The sequence below is a fragment of the Adiantum capillus-veneris genome, chromosome 9 (genome assembly GCF_014529385.1).
Source record: "Adiantum capillus-veneris isolate H3 chromosome 9, ASM1452938v2, whole genome shotgun sequence".
Lineage (NCBI taxonomy): Eukaryota > Viridiplantae > Streptophyta > Polypodiopsida > Polypodiales > Pteridaceae > Adiantum > Adiantum capillus-veneris.
Genome location: NC_140939.1, coordinates 134,435,554 through 134,456,241, shown reverse-complemented (window position 1 = coordinate 134,456,241; position 20,688 = coordinate 134,435,554). Strand labels below are relative to the sequence as shown.

General features: G+C 44.0%; 1 protein-coding gene across 2 annotated transcripts in view; it reads right to left on the bottom strand.

Moving 5' to 3' along the window:
- The window catches only part of LOC147451211 (putative plastid-lipid-associated protein 10, chloroplastic), a 61,021-nt gene extending 44,516 nt beyond the window's left edge, over positions 1 to 16,505 (bottom strand). The window contains exons 1-3 of one of the 2 annotated variants that reach the window (XR_015189317.1): positions 16,262 to 16,505; positions 16,077 to 16,175; positions 15,770 to 15,901 (exon numbers count right to left, since the gene is read on the bottom strand). Coding sequence is in view for 1 of the 2 variants with exons in the window: in XM_086520881.1 (XP_086377007.1) it covers positions 15,770 to 15,901; positions 16,077 to 16,175; positions 16,262 to 16,450 (420 nt within the window). In the remaining variant the exon portion in view is untranslated. The remainder of the gene's footprint in view (positions 1 to 15,769; positions 15,902 to 16,076; positions 16,176 to 16,261) is intronic. The other variant, XM_086520881.1, reaches the window with a different exon arrangement.
- Positions 16,506 to 20,688: the final 4,183 nt, after the last annotated feature.

Sequence of the window (20,688 nt, the reverse complement as noted above, 5' to 3'; positions counted from 1 at the left end):
TGCAACCACATGCACAAATGCAATGCAAACATAGATTCCTCGCGGGAAAGCGTCTGCCTTCCCGCGATTGTTCCTGCTTTTCGTAAAAAGCTTCATTGAACCCATCTTTATTCTTGTGCTTGCGTTCTTACGCGTATTTTCTTACTCAGTTCGGATTTCCTCCTTAGCCTACGGGATGCCCCCTTATTGATGCACCCGTCACCCATCATGTGACGCATCAGAGGCACTAGTAACCCGGCCCTTTCCACCGAACTTACGGAAACTCCTTCACAATGTTTACCGTCACCCATCAAATGACACATCAGAGTTTTCCGTTCCTAATGGCAATTCCTGTAGCTATAATCTTCTAACAGTTCTTAATGCACATAATAAAATATCCTAAAAAAAGAGATTTAATCATTTAAAAATAAGAAAATAGTCCAATTAGCAACAGAAGATCAAAGATGAAGTCCCGCTATGCTTTCCCATGGCCTATCAGGGATCGGCAATGGCTGCAACAATCTCGTTTGTCAAATTTGACTTTTTGGCATACTAAGCATGATCTTACACATGTGTCAACATCTTGACGCAAAGCTGGCCAATAGAAGAATGCCTCAACCCCTTTCACTGTTGCATCAATTCCACGATGCCCAGCATAAGGTGGAGCATGACTTTCCATCAAAATCTTTGGCCGTAACTGTTTAGTAACGCATAACTTTTCATGCATCATGAGAAAGTCATTCTTAAGCATATAGTGCTCATTTCGTCTAGTTCACAATGGTACGGAATTGACACTGCTGAAATTTGGGGCTTTCATGACAACGCATCAGCCACCACGTTCTTTTTTCCTTGCACATGCACAATCTGAAAATGGAACATTGACAAGATGTTTGCTCATCCCATGTGCTTCTCAGACAACTTCGTTTGTGTGAGAAAATATCGCGAGGTTTGATGATCTGTTTGAACAAAATCAGCCCCTAGCAGATAGTATTTCCAACTAGTGAGAGCATGAATTACTGCCATCAATTCTTTCTCATAGACTTGCAAGTTCCTTTCGGTCTTCAAAAGAATTCTACTCTCATATGCGACTACTCGGCCATTTTGCATTAGAACTGCACCAAGACTATGGCCATACGCATCACACTGAACCACAAAAGGTTTTGAAAGATCTGGCAAAATGATTACAGGATCTCAAGTCAGCTTCTCTTTTAAGTGTTTAAAGGCTAAAATTTCCGTTATTGTCCACTTGAAAGTAACTCCTTTTCCTTGTAGTGCATGGAGTGGAGAAGCAATTTCAGCAAAATTTCGGATGAACCTCCTGTAGTAGGAACACAAGCCTAGAAAGCTTTGAATGTCATGTACAGACTTCAAGTCTGGCCATGACCTGATTGCTTCGACATTGGCGGGATCCATGCGTACCCCATCCTTTGAAACAATGTGCCCAAGGAAGTGAATCTCTTCCAAAAAGAATTCACTCTTCTTCGCATTAATGAGTAGCCTGTTCTTACGTAACTCATTGAAAACTGCGATCAAGTGATGCCTATGCTCCTCTTCGGACTTTGAGTAGACAATCATGTCATCAAAGAAGGTACCCACGAAGTTTCTATGTGGTCTAAAAATTCTGTCCATCATTCTATTAAACGTGGCAGGAGCATTTGTGAGACCAAATGGCATGACAAGAAACTCATAAAGACCCAATGTTGTCCTGAACGCAGTCTTATGGACATCTTCTGGCCTAATGTGTATCTGACGGTAACCACTCTTGAGGTCTATCCTTGTAAACAATGACGTTCCCTCAAGCCGATCAAGAATGTCATCTATCCTCGGTATGGGGAACCTGTTCTTGATGGTATTCTCATTCAAGGCGCGATAGTCAATGCACATGCGCCATGAACCATTCTTCTTCTGCACTAAGACTGGGCTGAATCAGCCCCTTCTCTAAAAGCTCGTTGACCTGACTCATAATCTCTTTCTGTTGGGCTGCACTAACCCTGTATGGTGGTCTATTCGGTGGACTAGAACCTGGCACAAGCTTGATCTATGGTATGATCCTCGGGTCTCTTAGGAGGTAACTCCCCTGGCAACGAGTCCGAAAAACAATCACTGAAACCACTCAAAAAAGTTGATATGTCTTTATCTAAGGTGGACAAATTAGATACAACTTCAAATACAATGCAAAGATCAAGTACGTAGAAAGATGATTCTTTATTATAGATGAAGTAGCAGAAGCAAAAACAACTGGAACAAACTCGCCTTTAAGCTTTACATCAAGGACATGAGTCTTTGCCAAACCTGCTTCCCTTGTCATACCCATCTCCTCTGCACAAATGCCCAACTTTGATGCCAATTCAAAATTTGCACGGGCTCCTGTGTGTATTCTTTTGCAAAATGTCCTTCCTCTTCACAAATGTAGCATTTCTTGGTCTCTCTAAGAGCTTTCCTTTCTTCAAAGGTTTTGCCAAAAAAATGTCTTTTTTGTCCTTGTCCTCGTCTCGAAGAAGGTTTAGACTGCTTCTTGGACGTGTCAGCTTTCTCATTGGAGGGTTTCTTTGTGGGAGGCACAGAAGACTTTGCTGCAACATTGCCCTTGGCTGAAAACTGTTTGCCATGGGATCCTTTCTTCTGGCTATTAAATCCATCAGAATCTCCCTTCGACAGATTGCTAGCCACTCTTGCATTCTCAATCAACTTGAACATATTCATGACAGTAGTCTTTGTGCAGTAGTCCCTGATTTTCTTGGGCAATCCGCAACAGTACTTCTCAATCTGTTGTATCAATGGCACAAACCTGTAAGAGGTGACTGGCAACAATGCGGCCCAAAATTGTTTATTGTACTCTTCCAGATTCGCACACTGTTTAGCATTCAACTTGTGCCATTCTGTCATCACATCGACTTCAAAAGTGTTTGTCAGCCATGCAGGCGCAAAAAGCTGTTTGAATTGGACCCACGTTGTTGGGGCTTGACCCTGGTTCAACAATGCGGTCCACCATTGAAGCGCATTCCCTTTCAAGAAAGTGGAAGCCTTGCGTATCTTCGAAGACTCTGTGAAGTTTCCTCCAGCATAAGCTGCATCGAACTGTTGTATGAAGGTCAAAGCCTTCAATTGATCCTCAGTTCCTCTGAAAGTTTCAAACTTCACTCCCTACCCACCTTCCTTGTGATCCTTAGGTTGAATCAAAGGAGCCACGTTGTCATAAACAGGTGCCTGTAACAGTGGTGCTCCATGATTGTTCATTCGAGTACTCGCATCACTTGTTTTACCTCTCATATCTGCATTTTGGGCATATAGCTGCGAAAAACCAGCCATACCAAACTGTGTTCCAGGCACTCGAAACTGGCCATAGGCACCCTGAAAACCTGGTTTGGACACACATGTTCGCGTACATAGGGTTACCCATGCCTGTTTGCATTGTCCCGAACACATTCCCTGGCATATAACCTGTGGAAGGTCCAGCCATAGTTTGAAACACTGAACCACCTCCAAAATAACCAGGATAAGTAATAGGTAATGGAAGGGTCTGACGCATAGCCTGTTCATTACTCCCTTGACCATTCACAAACGGTTCCTGTCTAGCTAAAGCAAGTTGCTTCGGATAATTGGACACCGCTACTTGCTCAACCACATGGGCTTTCCCTCGAGCATCATGAATCCTCTATGCATTGAAAATCTCCTTTTCCTGCAATGGCTCAGTCATGCCCTGTGTAGGAGGCTGAAAACCCTGTGTGGGAGCCTGTAAGAACTCTTGCATCCTTGCGTTGCTAGCCAACTGCTGAACCATGCATGTCCATGCAGCAACGTAGTTGAGCTCTAAACAACCTGTCCTCTTCTTGAAGAGTTGAAGGAACTTTCTTTGTGCCATGTGAGGAAGATCCCTCTTCAGGTATTTGGTCTCTCTTCTTTGCCATAACAACAAGCTCTGTGTTTTACTTTCACCCACAAAAATCCAAGCTACACTTTTTGAAGAAAAAGTGACTATCCCGTCGATGGAACCATATAACCGGCCTGTACAACGTATAGGGCGGTACTATTTCATTTACCTGTTAACTTTACACAGAGCACTGAGAAGGAAAGAGAACACAGATGCGTCCAGCAACTAGAATGTCACTGCACACACGAGACTGACACCCTGTAGGCCCCAAAGACTGGCGCTCTATTCAATTTAAGGTAGACAATCCAACCACTTAGTACAAGCTTTCACAAAGCTGTCCAAACCTGGCGAGGGCTGAAAACGCAGGTTTTCGACCTGATTTCGGCAGCATAAGGCGCGAAAACCCCTGTAGGTCAAAAGTACTTGTCTAGGGCGGATTCCCTCGCTATCTGGAAGCTTTCTAGTGAGCTGTCACAGAAATTCAGCGGGCTGTAATTCTCTGTTTTTCACTGCCGGGTGCCCAAAAGCCTGTACACGCATCCCAAGGCTCTCACGAGGCTCCCCTGGTGTTCCCTTGCAGTTTAGGTGCGAAACCCTAAACCTGCAGAAAAACACAGCAGGCTGTAATTCCCTGTTTCGGATCGTTTTTAGCGGAGCGAACACGCCTATGCGTGTCCCAAGGGCTTCCGCACACAATGGGACAGTTCCCCTATGAATTGGACGAGTTTTCACGTGAGAAAACTCTCCAAACTCACAATCTTTCGCGATGGAACTGTGCGTACCTATGGGAGATTAGCAATTAGCTGATCCGGTTCCTGTTCAGAAGGCTCTTGCCTTGGCAAACGCGCATAAACCCCCAGAACTGTACATGTTCATCTGAGTAGCCCAACTAGTGGGGCATTACCATATGTGCCAAAGGGGAGAGAGAGATGCACGAGAGCAAATCATCGCGCTACATGAGACAGAGGAGAAGGCAAGCTTTCCATTACAGCTGTAGACCTGCACCCACTACTCACACACACACTGTAGGTCACTTATGAGTAAAAAATCAGTCCCCCTCTCTCTCTTGGGCGCCTCCTCTTGCTGAGGTGTCCTGCAAGCAGCTCTCCTCCTGCCAAGTGTCCAGTTTGTCACTTTGAGTTAATTCTCTAGTTCCCACTGATTTATAAAGTTAAAGTGACTTTCCGAGTGGCCCAGACTTCATTTGTTCATTTGCGTACACAGGCTTCCATACTCATCAGAATTCAATGCTAACTGGTCCGACCAGTCCCAAACTGACCAACCCAGACTCCCGATGTGAGAAACCTATTCGGCTGCAGTCATTTCACACTTGCCATGCAATGTCCACTTGCACCTTTTCAAGGGTTCCGGGGAAAACGAGTAAAAATAAAAATAAATAAAAATATCTAGTACTTATTTACGAAAGGCAACAGGAAAAATACACATGCTGGTGACACAGCCCCACCGTCGATGCTCCAAAGGTACTTCAAATTCCGTTTCTCTTGTCCACTCGACCATTTCTCCTCCATTTGAGCATGCCACGTCATCACTTTGTGACATTCCCCCCTCTTGAAAGAATTGTACTCGCCCTCGATTACGCCTGCAAAAACACCTAAAGGACAAAACCTTTCTTCGGTCACAAAGACTAAAGTATAAACTAACACTTAAATGAAAATCATAAATTCAAGAGAATTGAGAGCTGAGAGAAAAGTTTGACACATCATTGGGGACCTAAAGATGGTCTGGTCTCCCCCCATAAAGAGAATATCTTTATTACTAAGGGACAATCTTTACAAGCATAACAACGAGGCAAACGCCCGTCCTCAATTCTTTCCTGTTCTATTATTGCTTCTGATTGAAAGAGAGAAAACTACCCTCTAACTGCTAAGAGAATTTCCCCCCCTCTGTGAGATTTTGGTCCTTGGAAGCTCTCTTAAACGAGAGTCTATCTTCCACAAACCTTCTCGGAAGCTCTCATAGAAGAGAATCTATCTTCTGCTAGCTCGTTCCCGTCATACTTAATCATTCCTGCGATGATCACAAGAGAGAACACGCAAAATGCACACACATACACTCGCTGTAATTTTCTACACATAACCTGAAATTCTTACCTATGCACGTTCTTATATCGAAATGAAGGCCTTTTTCGAAATAGAATTGCACCAAACTTTGTGTATGCGTAAGATAAGTAGAGAAGACTCAAATTCTATGAGTGCTCTGCTGAAAATCACCCTAATTGAGATGATTAGGGGCCTTAGGATTACTATTCTAAGGACCCCATCTCATACTTGTGCTCGCACTAACGCGCGTAATTTTTCTGAGCATAAAATCTGAAGCTATTGTCTACCCCTTTTTGAAGGCCCGATTTCCCAATCACTAAGGCTTCAGAGTATTTTTTGCTAGGGTCTCCCTAAAGTGTTCTAGCCTGCATTTAGACACACTTGAGGCCCTAGAACTACTAGTTCTATTTTGATGTGCACACAACTAATTAAATAATTATTTTCTAGTAAATAAGTTAATTATTTTCAAAGACTCACATTGTTACACTGACTCTATGTATGCATACACCAAACTCCACAAATCCAACATTTCTACAAAGACATTTCTGTCAAAGGTCTAAGATACAAATCCTTATTATTGTAACCATTTAGCAATCACATTCAGACCATGCTAATCTTTTCACGGACGTCTTGATCTACAAAATCTTGTTACTCTCAGATTCATGTCTTTCATTTCACATTTCAATCAAGCAAACCATGCCCATGAACATCCCCACAAGACAATAAATCTACATAGGATGCAGTTCACAAATCACACACTTAGTTCACACTGAACACCGTATTTCAACCATTCAATCTAACCATCTCATTCTGTCCAGAACTCTTGATGCACTTAGATCACTCTGCAACCATCTCATCCTTCCGAAACTCTTGATGCACTCATGACAGTATCTAATTATCTCATTCAGATAGACATCTTGATGCACTAGAATCTCATTCAGTTCACATTTATTCTAATTCACTTAGCCATCACATCCAGATCTCACCGATCTCTAACAGATGTCTAGATGCAGTAAGTTCAAATCATTTATCAAACAAAATGCTACAGACATTTCATCTTTCTCTATAAAACGAACAAGCGAAGTGGATCTCTCGGCTACACGGATCGCCTACAAACACGTGTCGGACAAACCACCCGACCATAGCCACCATCCAACAGCTCCCCCGTGTTGGAGCTAACGTCCGAGGACGTAGGCGTGCATCTGTAAGACCGGGCGTCCCATACAACCCGGCCCCACCTCCTCGAGGTGACCTCGTGCACTCCTAGCTTCATGGGCTAGCCACTGGCACTCTGCCGGTGGGGGTCGATAACTACAAACGAGGCCTTGGCCTCCCTTTTATAATAATGGCCAACCACACTGACCGAGTTCACACTACATCCGCCCGGACACTGGACGCCCAATCCCGACAGCGTCTAGGCTAGATCCCCTCTCCTGTAAGCGGGACATAACATACTTCCCCCCTTAAGAACCATTGATGTCCTCATCAATGAAGTGGGGATACTGAGTTGTCAAACCCTAATTGATGCCCAAGTCCCTTCCATTTAATTAAGTACTCGTCATAAGCCTTTTGGCGCGAATGACGGTACGATGATCTAAAACTGCCTCTGGTTCTTGAGGAATATACTCAGTTTGCATATCTTGCCATACTTTTTTCTTGATAGGCACAATAACGTCGGCTTCGTCTAATTTTTCTTTAAGGCGGCTTACATGAGACACTGGATGTACACCTACATCCAAAGGAAGAGCCAGTTTATAGGCAACTTGGCCAATTTTCTTTGTGACCAAGAATGGTCCACAATATCTAGTTGAAAGCTTATAATGCTTTCCCATTCGCATAGTCTTGGAATCCTTGGGTATCTTTAGATAGACCCATTGTCCCACATCTAGAGTCCTGGGAGATCTTTTTTTATTAGCATAAGTAGTGACTCGATCACCAGCCGTTCTTATACTATCCTTAGCCAATTCGAGCATTTCTTGCATGTTATACAAGAAATCACGAGCTTTGCATTCCTTAACTTTCTCTAAGCCAATAGCAATCGAGGATTTAGGCTCAAATCCATACAAAGGCATGAACGGGCTAAATTCAATAGGAGAATGCTTGCTACTATTATAGGCAAACTCTAATTGTGGAACTTAACTTCGTCTGAAGATGAGCAAACACATCTCGCCAAAATCAGCCAGTGAACTTAGTACCTTGATCACTGACGATATCCTCTGGCAGACCATGCAGCTTATAAAGCTGATCGACAAATAAAACCGCCAACTCATGGCTTTTTACTGTCGACTTCGTTGGAATAAATTTCGCCATTTTTGTAAGTCTATCGAGCACAACCCAAATGGCGTCATTGCCCCAGCTAGTATTTGGCAAACCAACGATGAAGTCCATCGAAATACTTTGCCACTTCGCATCTGGGATTTCCAATGGATATAGCAGGCCAGCTTTCTTAAGGCACTCTGCCTTATTGACCTGACACTTAGTGCATCTCTTCACATAGCTCTCTATGTAAGAGAGAGCATCCTTGGCCAATAGAAGTATTGCTTGACCAAAGCCAAAGTTCTTCGGATGCTTGGGTGCCCAGCGCTAGGAACATCGTGGCATTCAAACAAAATCCTTTGTCGAACCTCATCGATTTCCGGCACGCAAACTTTTCCATTTCTGAACAAGAGTCCACCTCTAATGGAATATTGTCGCTGTCTCGTCTCTCTCGCACGACTCACTTGGGTCTCCGGACCACCCAAGCCTGTACAGGAGTCATGCCTTGCTTCGACCTCGTTCCATATCTTGCCAAAATAGCTATCGGAACGACATATCCCTCAGAGAGAGAGAAATCCGTCGAGATTTCAGCCATAGACAAGGCATTAACCTCAGGGATCCTACTAAGTGCATCGGCAACTCGATTGCTGGATCCTTTTCTATAACGGATCTCAAAGTCAAACTCTTGCATAAGCTCAACCCATCTCGCCTTCCAGCCTCTGAGATCACCCTGATCACAGACATAGTGCAAGAAGTGATGATCTGTCAATGCAACGAACATAGAGCCATACAAGTAGTGTCGCCATTTCCTCAAGGCGTAAACTACGACATAAAGCTCCTTCTCATACGTTGGATAACGCATCTCAGCGTCAGAACGTTTCTTACTTTCAAACGCAATAGAACATCCATCCAGGTATAACGCCGCACCAATGGCATAATCACTAGCATCCGTTTCAACCACAAACGGTTTGCTAGGATCCACATTGTGCAAAATTGGCGCAGTAGCCACAAAGTGCTTTAGTGTCCGAAAGCTCTCATCGAGACGCTCATTCCAGACACCAGGGAGGGTTACCTTTACAATGAGGACTCGAAGTCTTCGGTCCCTTTTCACCCCTCCTTTTAAAAGTTGTGTAAGCGAAGCAGCAACTTTAGAGTAATCCTTGATAAATTTGCGAAAGAATCCTATAAAGCTCAAAAAGGACTTTACTTGGCGCACATTCTTCAGAATGGGCCAATTTTGCACTTTATCCAACGTTTTTCAGGGTCAATGCAAATTCTATCGCAAGTAATAATGTGACCCAAGTACAAAAAACTTTCTTGAAGAATTCACACTGAGAGACCTTAGCATAAAGCAACTCAGTTCTCAGTACCTCGAGAACAACGCGTATATGCGCTAAGTGCTCAGACAAACTTTGGCTATAGATCAAGATGTCCTCGAGAAATACAACAACGAAGTTGCCTAAAAATGGTCTCAGCAGATCATTTATCATCTGCTGAATTGAAACTGGAGCATTGATCAAACCAAAAGGCAAGACCAAAAACTCAAAGTGACTATAATGGAAACCCGTTTTGGGAACATCTTCCAGTTTGATCCATATCTGGTGATAGCATGATCGCAGGTCTATCTTCGTAAAATACAGCGCTGAGCGCTCCATGGAGCAGATCTATCAGATCGTCCATCCGCGGGAGAGGATACTTATTCTTGACAGTAAGCTTATTCAACCCCTTGTAATCCATGCAAAAGCGCATAGTGTTATCCTTCTTTCGAGAAAGTAACACTGACGCTCCCCACGGGGATTTACTTGGCCGAACAAAACCTCTGTCGAAATAGTCTTTCAATTGTCGCTGAATCTCGTCCTTCTCGGTTTCACTAAACCGATAAGGTTGACTACCAACCACCAACTCAATGCCATGATCTACTTGTCTCGAAGGCGGCAAGCTAGGAGGTAGATCAACAAGAAAAACATCCTTGAAATCAATCACGATTTCTCGGATAAGGTTGGATTCGTCGGAATCCCCAAGTTCAACAAAAGAACATGAAATATTTTTATGAAATTCAGTGACAGAAGTACCAAGCACTAATAAATCAAACCAAGTAGATGGTGCACATTGATAAAAGTCAACATCAGAAGACTTTGTATCTTTATACATTTCCAAAGCAATAACAATTGGTATTGCAAAACCATTATTTACAAAAATCTGATTACAAAGCGAAACAGATACATGAGGCATGTCCTACTTAACAAAAACAAGAGAGTGATGTACATAGTCTATATACAACGAGTCTTGTTTATCATAAAACCATGGAATTCCTAAAATAAAATCTGCTCTATCCAGGCGCATGATGTGGAATCCAAGTTCTCTTTGTAATCAGCTAGCTCGAGCGAAAAATCAGGAACCATCTGATTCCATACATCCATATCCTCGCCACGAGCCATCGAAATCATGAAACGAACGAGCGAAGTAGATCTCCCGGCTACACGGACCGCCGCTACAGACACGCGTCGGACGAACCACCCGACCATAGCCACCATCCGGCAACTCACCCGTGCTAGGGCCAGTGTCCGAGGACGTAGGCGGACACCTGTAAGACCGGGCATCCCATACCACCCAGCCTCACCTCCTCGAGGTGACCTTGCGCACTCCTAGCCTCATGGGCTAACCACTAACACTCTGCCAGTGGGGGTCGATAACTACAAATGAGGCCTTGGCCTCCCTTTTATAATAATGGCTGGCAACATTGACCGAGTTCACACTACGTCTGCCCAGACACTGGACGCCCATCTCGAGGGCATCTAGGCTAAATCCCCTCTCCTATAAGAGGGACATAACACTCTACATGTCTCTAACAATACGCACATGAAAGAGCACGTGTTTTCAATTCAATCAAGAAAATTTCCAATTCAGTGCACACTATTCATAAAATCCTCCGCAAAATACTGTCAGCTCGTCAATACCCTAAAATCTCAAAGAGAAATTAGTGACTTTATTCAATCCAAGCAATCTGTGAATAAAAGGGGAGTGGCTCCCCTCTAAGCAATGAGCACCATACCAGATTCAACCAGTTGATTCATCGGTAACTTTTGCCATAGACACTGCTAATGGCCCAAAAGCTTCAAGGTACACCTCTCTCTGAAGAGAATTTGCAAGGTTCTCTTCCTCCATCCATTTTGCATCGAGGGCCAAAAAGTACCCTTGACCAAATTATCCGGTGGACCTAGCTTAACTTTCTGTTCTTTCTTGTGCCCTTTGATCTGTTGATAGCCCTCCTGGCCTCCGTGTCCTTGGCACCTCAATCTGGATCTATGGAATTCTCTGATCTACCAGTTGATTCCCTTTACTCTCTCTCCTTGTGCCCTGGGACCTGTGGGTAGCCTCGCTAGCCGCCCCTGTCCGTTGGCACGTCAGTCTCAATCATCGGGATCCTGAGACGCACTATCATCTGATCCCTTTCACATTCCTGTACTTGTGGGCCAAGACCTGTTCTGGAATGAGAATTTCCTCTTATCTCTTCCACTTTGGGATGCTCCTCTGGCTCCCTGTCCATTGGCACCTCACCTTTGAAAGGTCTCAATAGACTCACATGAAACGCATTGTGAATCTTCCAAGTATCTGGGACCTTCATTCTGAAAGATACATCATTTATCTTCTCTTGAATCTCGAAAGGGCCATAGTATCGCATACTCAACTTTGGAAAAAGTCGCTCCTTACCCTTTCGTTTCCATAGGCGTGACCTCTCAAACCGTAATAGCACCCAATCATCCTCCTTCAGCTGCAAGGCACGTCGATGCTTGTTTGCCGCCTTCTTATGACGTGCTTGAGACTTCTCAAGAGCTTCGGGCACCTTAGCAAAATAAGTGTCCAGATCTTGAATGTACTAGATCTACTTCAAAAATTTTATCCTTGGTGCTTAGCGTAGGTGGAACCTTTTTAGCACTCTCGATAATCTCAAATAGCGCCTTCCCTATAGAGTCTAGACATATGGATTGTGGTGTTGTAGGCAAACTCCACCAAGGGCAAATACTTCTTCCTTGAGCCTTCTGATCAGAGATGTAAGACTTCAACAAGTCGAGAACCATTGAATTTGATATCTCCGATTGCCCATTTGTCTGTAGGTGGAAAGAGGACGAGAATTATAACCGTGTACCAATATTCTCTCAAATTGCCCTTTAAAACAAACTGGTAAAACGGGGATCTCTATCTAAAACAATAGATTGAGGCATGCCATGTAGTCAAATATCTGTGAGACAAACAGTTTAGCCAAATGATATGGCTTAATTGTCTTCTTGACCGAAACAAAATGAGCCTGCTTGCTAAATCTGCCGATGACTTTCCAATTGCCATCCACTCTTAAGTCTTGGGAAGATAAGAAATGAACTGCACTGCTCTACTTTCCCAAGGTCGGCTAGGTATAGGTAAAGGTTGCAGAAGACCTGGTGCCTTATGCCTGTCAAACTTGACCTTCTGGCATACTAAACAGCTGCAAACAAACTCGTCCACGTCCTTTTTGAGCCTCGACCAGTAGAAAAACCACTCCACACCTTTCAAGGTGGTTTCTATGCCCCGATGGCCCGAAAAAGGTGGACAGTGGCACTCTGTCAAAACCTTATTCCGTAACAAGAAGTTTTTTTTCCGCATCAAATAGCCTTCCTTGAGAGAATAGCCTGCAACCACTTCCCTACTCTGTAATTGGGTAATGTTGCAAAATCTAGATCTGTGGCGTACTGGTCTACCATATCCTCGAAGTTGTGGTGATGAATTGCCGAAATAGCCAAGACCAATGGCTTGCGAGACAATGCATCTGCCACCACATTCTTCTGTGCTTGAACATGCACAATCTGAAAATGAAAATGTGACAAAGTGTTTGCCCACCCCATTTGCTTGTCCGAAAGTTGTTTCTGAGACAAGAAGTATCACAAACTCTGGTGATCGGTGAACATTGTAAAATCAGCTCCGAGTAAAAAGGTGCCACCACTAAGTAAGAGCGTGGATGATTGCCAAAAGCTCTTTCTCATAAATCTGTGCAACCCGTTCTGATCTTGAAACATTCTGCTCTCATAATCTATAACATGGCCGTCCAGCATCAAGACCACTCCCAAAAAAGCAATCACGTTCCCCCAAAAGCTAGCGTTGAAATCAACCAGCGCAATTTGCAAAAATCCGTACAGCCTGCCACGTGGCACAAGCAACACAAACCGTGGAAAATTTGTACGACAGTTGCCACGTCAGCATGTCGGTGTGTTTTACGAAATATCTCCAGAGTTGAAGCTTCCCGCTTTTTAGGTTAGGCCCCACGGCCGGTGCTGCAAAAGTTCTTCGAATTCCGTTTTTCTTGTCCACTCGCCATTTCTCTTCTAGTTGGGCATGCCACATCATCACTTTGTGACACCGTGTTCCTATAGCGGTGATGGTAGTTCCAAGACATGGCAATCACACTGGACCGCCATCGTTATCGGCTCGAGAAGAGACACCTGTTGAAAGATGTCCAAAGACTGCAAGTTGTGATCTGCTAGGGTTTCAGTGGCAACCATTTCAAGATACCCCACTCTGCCAAAAGCTGCAATCCCAAGTAAGATGTTTGAAGGCATGTAACTTCGGACAAAAGTTTTCTTGAAAGCTTGCCAAGTCCTTGGAGTGTGCATCTTGGTAGCTATAGACTTCCACCATTGCATGGCACTGTCTCTGAGAAAAAAGGTGGCTCGAAGGAAAAAAAACTTTAACCCTTCTCTTGCAAGTGGTCTTTATGTCTTATTGTTAGACTTAGCATAAGGTTCCTCTTCCCAAGATGATTTCAACCAGCGTTTTCTACTTCAGCCAGCGATAAGCATTCTGCCAGGCAAGCGAAGATTCCTGTAGGGTTTCTCTCGCAAGAATCCCCATTACCACCTGCATTTTTGCTTCCTCCATTGTCGATCACCTGATGGATGCCAATGCCAGCCATTTCTGGACATTTTTGTCTCGGAAAACCCCTCCAGATCACTTGAGTTTTATAAGGAGCATCTGCGTTGTCTGTGGAAAACCTTGCGTTTTCAGCAGAGGGAGGCAGCGCCAGCATCAGCCCACTCAAATCTTTGCCCCACCGGCTCGGCATCCGGTGCCTTGCCGGCGAAAATCCTCTTCAGATCTTTAGATTTCAGCCACCTGACCCTGGTGTTTTTTCTCTGTTTTCAGCCCTCTGACGGCTGTGCACACAGAGATAAACCCTCCCTACACCCTCTGCACCACTCCGAACCCTGCCGGGAGCACACTGAAATCACTGGACAGCAGCGTTTTCATCACCTCGCAATTGCGTTTTTGGGTGGACAGCAGTCACATGGTTTGTGTTTTTCATAAAAGATGAAGTTACCTCCTACCAAGACACCATCCGGTGGTGGTTCGTGGAGTCTCTCAGTGACTGCTGCAGTACACGGTATCTTCGACATCGGCTTGATCATCTACAGGCGTACGATCCATGGGAGATCCATTCATTCCAGCCATCATTCGGCAGTTGCGCACTCCAGAGGGGGTGGTGACTTGTGGTTTGCTATGGACACACCTATGCACTGATCAGAGGAGTTCACATGAGATATGGCCATGCTCATGGCATATGTGGACGTCTGTATGGCTTGCCACATCAACTGCCACGTCACCAGTCTGTACCGTCTCTGCCACGTCACAAAGTAAGGGTATTTCCCAATTGTCCCTATATAGGGGGCCAAACCCCCTCCCCTTGTATATGGGTGTGTTGTATAACGGCGTGCCAGTATTTTGGGTTGCAATTTTGGGTTGCATAACGATCTCTTTATCTCTCTCCATAAGCGTTTTCTGCTAGTGCAGGGTTTTCTCTCTCTACACCGGTATCTTCTCTCTCCCTCAGCACCCTCCCTTCTTCACGTGTACGTGTTGCTCTTGCAGGGATTTACACGGCGAGAGCCTGCCCTAGGCTCTGCATCATCGCAGCAAAGGGCTGGCCACACTTCCGGGCAATGGTTCAGAGGTTTGTTGACTGCCCTTGATCGAGAGGGTCCTTCCTCACCGGTTTCATCATCTGGTTCACAATTTCTGCTGCACCTTTGATGAAAAAGACATCTGGACTATTGGAGTTATGAATATATTACAAATCCCACATTATGTTTATATAAAATGAATGTCAAATGCGGAATTCATCTAAATCCATTCCATGTAAGCAAGGTTGTAACCTAGTCCGTTGACTTCAGAAGGGCTGCAACGACCACAAAGTAGAAATAGTGTCTACTGCCCCTAAACATTCATCTGCAATCTCCAAACCTATCTTAAGTATTACTCTCTCATTAGCACTAAACAGCAATTACGAAGCTAATGAAATAAACTTCGTTTGGTTAGTGGAGCGTCCCAGCCATGTCTCCAAATTGTAAAAAATCTCCAAGATAAGGCATACCGTGTTGACCACATAAATATGTAGAACTTCATACTCGAAAAGATATTTACCCATCTGCATCCTTTCATTCAAAATCCATTGCTAGTGCAAAATCCTACAGGCACTTGTCATAAATGCTCTAAATTGAGCAATTCTTTCTTTTATCACTATTAAAACTAGTCTTCTTCATTCTTTATTTATCTTACCATATCTGTTCAGGGGTCTTACCTCCAAAAAAGGTAGTCGAGCAGCCTGTAAAATGGAGAGAACATCAGACGCTGTTGTATATTGCAGCAGCCATGTCCCATCCAGCTTGTTTAAATCCAAAGGCGTACCAGCATTGAAGGCCTCAACAGCAACCTGCCATCCTCAGCACTTCACATAAAGACTTCAAAAAAGCCTATATAATACAAAGAAAAAAAGATGATAGAAGTGACGTCACAAAGTTACACTATAGGGGCAGGCCACTGGCTTAAGAAGGATAACTCAATGAACTTCATGTCACACTTCCACCAATGCGCTTTTTTAAGCTCACCATGGATTCCTCAACAAATGCACGTTGATCAGCAGACGCAGTGAAGCCTCGATTGGTCTCCTGGACTGCCTTGAGAAGATTGTATTTGGCATCTTGAAGCTAATGTGGAGACGTTGATCAGTCCCATGGCACAATCCATTAATTGATAGTTCAATCCCTTTGAAGGGCGAGACTGTACGGGTTACCTGAGTTTCTTCGACAGCAGCTGCAGCGCAGCAGTGTAGGCGGGAAATGGTAAGCTGCTTACCGCTGCCAGATGGCATGCCAAGGGCACGCCCAAAAGGCTGCGCGAGCCTGCAAGAAGGAAAGGCGTGCATGTAGCCGTGGGTATGGCTTTGCAATGGGCACCTGCGCATTACCGTTCCGGTCTCCATCGTCCCGGTAGTGACGCTAGTGTCAAGTTTAGCTAGCCTATAATCCACAAGAACTGTTGGGCTTAACAAGTGATAAAATCAGAAGGCCGGCCAGGCATGATAAAAATTTCTTTTTGACATCCAATTTTTCAAACACCCTTTCATTTGCTTTGTGTAATTCAATCAACTTATATAATTGGTCATATATAACATTAACTTAAAGATATAAATACAAAAAATGACAGGCAATTTTGAGATTGTTTTGATAGGCAAATTGGCCCTTGACAAAAAAAGTAGGCGACAATTTTAGGCCTTGATCTGACGATAGATCTCACTTTAAAATCACTACATCTCTAAGCTTTAAAAAAAAAAAAACATAAGCGTGCACATAAAATTGAATTAAAAAAACACCCTTAAGCTCTACACCCTAAGCTTTAGATCCCTATGCTCTACACCCCACTTTAAAACTCTACATTTTTAAACTCTAAAACTTTTTTTATAAATTTAAAACTGTAAATCCGTAAGTTGTAAATCCCACTTTAAAAGCTTTAAAGTTCTAAGTTTTAAAACTCTAGCGTTTCAGGGTGACCCTCCCCCTACTTGTGGATCCATGTAACATTTTCACTTTCTTTAATTCAAAGTTTTACCTTCTAATAAAAAAAAACTCTAGGTCCTCATTGGATCATCGAAGACTTTACTTTAAAAGTTCTACATCTTTAAGTTCTAACTTAGCTTTAAAATCTTTAAAAATAAAAATAAAAAATCTTTAAAGGTTAAAGCCCCAAACGATAAGTTCCTTCCATAAAGTTTTAATTAACAAAAATGACAACTTTAGTCTATTACCTCAAGTTTAAAGGGGTGAACCAAATTCTCAAAATGAAAAGGTGGGTAACACAAATTTCAAAATGAAAAGCTGACTCTTGGGATTTGTGGAGCCTCTAAGGCTTTATCATTCATTTAACATGTAACCCTGTCAACGTTTCATGCTTCCAAAGGCATTGGCCAACCCAAAATCTTTTCTTTGTTATTTCATATTTCAAAACTCAAGACATGCTCATCATTAGATTTACACAATTCATTTCAATGAGTACCCACTATCTTATTTCAACCAATCAACATTTTTGACATGTCAAAAAATGCTTAAAAATACAACTCAACCTTTTTCCTATTTTAGTCAGCAAAAAGAGAAGTGATCTCTATAGCCTTTGCCCTTTGGGTAGGCCAAAAAGAGCTTGGGCGGGCCGAGGGGCCTCGCTTCGGCGAGGCCGCACCGAGCGACAAGCTCTTCTTTTACACACAAGCTCAGGCCCGTGTCACACTGGGACGGGCGTCCCTCACTTTTTGCAGGGTGCCGCCCGTCGCTGTTGTCACACTGGGCCTTCTCCGAAAACCTGCGTACAGGCAGCAGCGAATCCGCCTTGGCCAAGTGGTACGACCACCGAGTTTCTCGCTACCTGCCAGGGTTCAAACCCAATCCCGTGCGCTCGCGCCATAGCTTTTGGCAGATGGCCTCCCATGCTGAAAGTTGGCCGAGGTGGAAAGGCCGCCCCTCTGACAAACCCCAGCGGCCATCTTTCACTTTTTGGAGCACCAATGAGAGCGCGCCAAATCAGCACGGCCATCCCTCCTCTGTCCCAGTGTGACACCAGCCTCATGCGACTCGTCTCTTTGGCGGATCGCATTCGCTCTTACCAAGGGGTCATTCCTATATAGTTTGTCAAGCTCACTCATCTGAGTATGTGTGTATTGAAGAGAGACTCGTCGTCTTCATGATGCTATTGCAATGACTTGCATGCAAGAGAGATGCTGCAGATAGCCACCAAAACTCTCTCTCTCTCTCTCTCTCTCTCTCTCTCTCTCTCTCTCTCTCTCTCTCTCTCTCCCTCCACAAGAGCAAGGGTAGGGTCACTCAAATCATGGCATTCTACACATATTGGAGGTCGTAAAAACCTATGTAAGAAGGTGCCGACCACGAAAAAAAATCCCTCCTTTTCTTCTCCCATCTCCTCCACGTGTCCCTCGCTCATTACACATCTCTCTCTCTCTCTCTCTCTCTCTCTCTCTCTCTCTCTCTCTCTTCCTTCTTTCCCCCAAGCCCAAAGAGGTATCTTGTTAGATACCAATTAATGAAAAAGTTTGGCACACCTATTGAAGCTCCAGAAAGAAGATAAGCTCTAAAAAGAAGAGAAGCGTGCTCTTCAGTTACCCACATGTCTCCTTGATGTAAACACTTTGTATTATCAAATCCCTATGAAATGAGCCACGTGAGCAATGCCAAGAGACCTCAAAGGATTTTTTTTCATAACATCTTAGGGTTTTGGAGACAACAACGAAGCATTGTGGTTTTGTTATGTGCAAGAGAGAGAGAGAGAGAGAGAGAGAGAGAGAGAGAGAGTTGAGGCTTAATCATCTAGATGCCAGTAGATAACAATGTGGGCAGCAAGCCACAGAAAGAGAAGCGAGCAAAGGAAATGGGGAAGCAAATCAAGGCGGCTTCTCCTAAGAGGGTGCAGCAGGATGGCCGAGACGGGCAATTGAGGGTTCTTATGTGGGGATATCTACATGATTCATCACCACAAAGAGCCCCCCTTCTTCATCCTACTCAAGCTCCACCTCCTACCCACGTCTACTTCTCATCTACTGCGAGTTCTAACATGGAAGGTTGCACCCCCTACTTCTCGTGGGCAACTAGAGAGGGGGCCACGCTCGAGCTTGTTTGTGTGGTGACCATGAGCACTGGCTTCTTTCGCTTCTCCCTTTGTGCTCTGCGTCTGCTCTTCCCCCCCTCTTTTGTTGATTTCCCTCATAGAGAAGCCACCTCAACTTTCAAGCCAAACACTTTTGGTTCTATTTTCAGCCCCTCGCCATAAAGCTCTTATAACCTACTCGCTCAAGTTAATACATACTACTATTGGATCTACCTTTGTAGTGGGGGATGTGGTTTTGCCATGGCTATCTCAGGTGAGTTAGATAGAAAATTTTAAATTTTGAGTCTTTTCTCGAGGACAAAAGAAAACTAAAGGCATATAGTGTAATACACTCACGATAAGGAGAGGTTGCTTTAGCTGGGACTAAATACCTGGCTAGGATTTTTTCATTTACAGCTTCAACAGCTTTCGTCGTCTGCATCAGCTCGGACATTAGCTCTCTCTCTCTCTCTCTCTCTCTCTCTCTCTCTCTCTCTCTCTCTCTCTCTCTCTCTCTCTCTCTCTCTCTCTCTCTCTCTCTCTCTCTCTCTCTCTCTCTCTCTCTCTCTCTCTCTGTGCATCAGCTCGGATAGTAGCTCTCTTGTTTGCAGCAACAGCTTTTGTCGTCTACAGCAGCTCGGACAACAACTCTCTCTCTCTCTATCACGTAGTGCAGTGATTTGGATTGCCTGTTCATCTACCTCCACTCCTTGCATCTACACCTTCCATCATGATGCTCTTGCGACCCATCAGTTCCCCCTCGGCTCTTTTCCTTGCAGGTGCCTGGTCAGTTTCAGCAAGCTTGGTTTGCTCCTCTTGTGCCATGTGGCGAGCCTAAAAAGGGCTCGCCATAATAGAGTAAAATAGGAAACAAATGTGAATTAATCGAGCAAAAATTTCAACTCACTAAAAGTTTCACGCATGAGAAAAGCTATTTCAGTCTTTTGAAAAAAAAAAATCACTCAAGATAATGAAAGTGCTAATATGAGAAAAGTTATTCACTCTTTAAAAGAAAAGACTCAAAGTTTTAACCTTGAGGGAAAGGATGTGCTAGTAGGTGAGCCAAAAGGTAAGGCGCACGAGGATGCCAAATGGTGGAGGGGGCACGCGGCATGCGAGGGAGCAAGGCACAACAGTTTTGTTTTTTCTTAACCCCAATATCGCTCATGTAGAGAACAACAAGCCTTCCATGGCAAATTGGCTTAGCTTCGATGATTGTTTGCAATCTTCAAATCACGAGCTCAAGGCCGACCAAGATAGTTGCTGATTGTTTTGAGCTAAGGGGAATCTGTGAAGATTTGCTCTAATAAGAGGGAAAGAACGTGCTAAAAGAAGCACACATGAGGCTTTAGCTTTTCCCTTCAATGAAAGATCGTGTGAAAAAAACTCTCACAAGTGAAAGTTCAGTTGACTCGAGCAAAAATAGCTTGTTGATTCTAATAACCAAGAGAGAAATATTTTACCGTCGAAGCGGGGGAGGTAGTGGTGAGAACTTTATACATATATGTGTATTTACAAACAGGATTGCTAACACTAAGGAGCCATATTGTGGGAACAAATTTCCTAATAAGA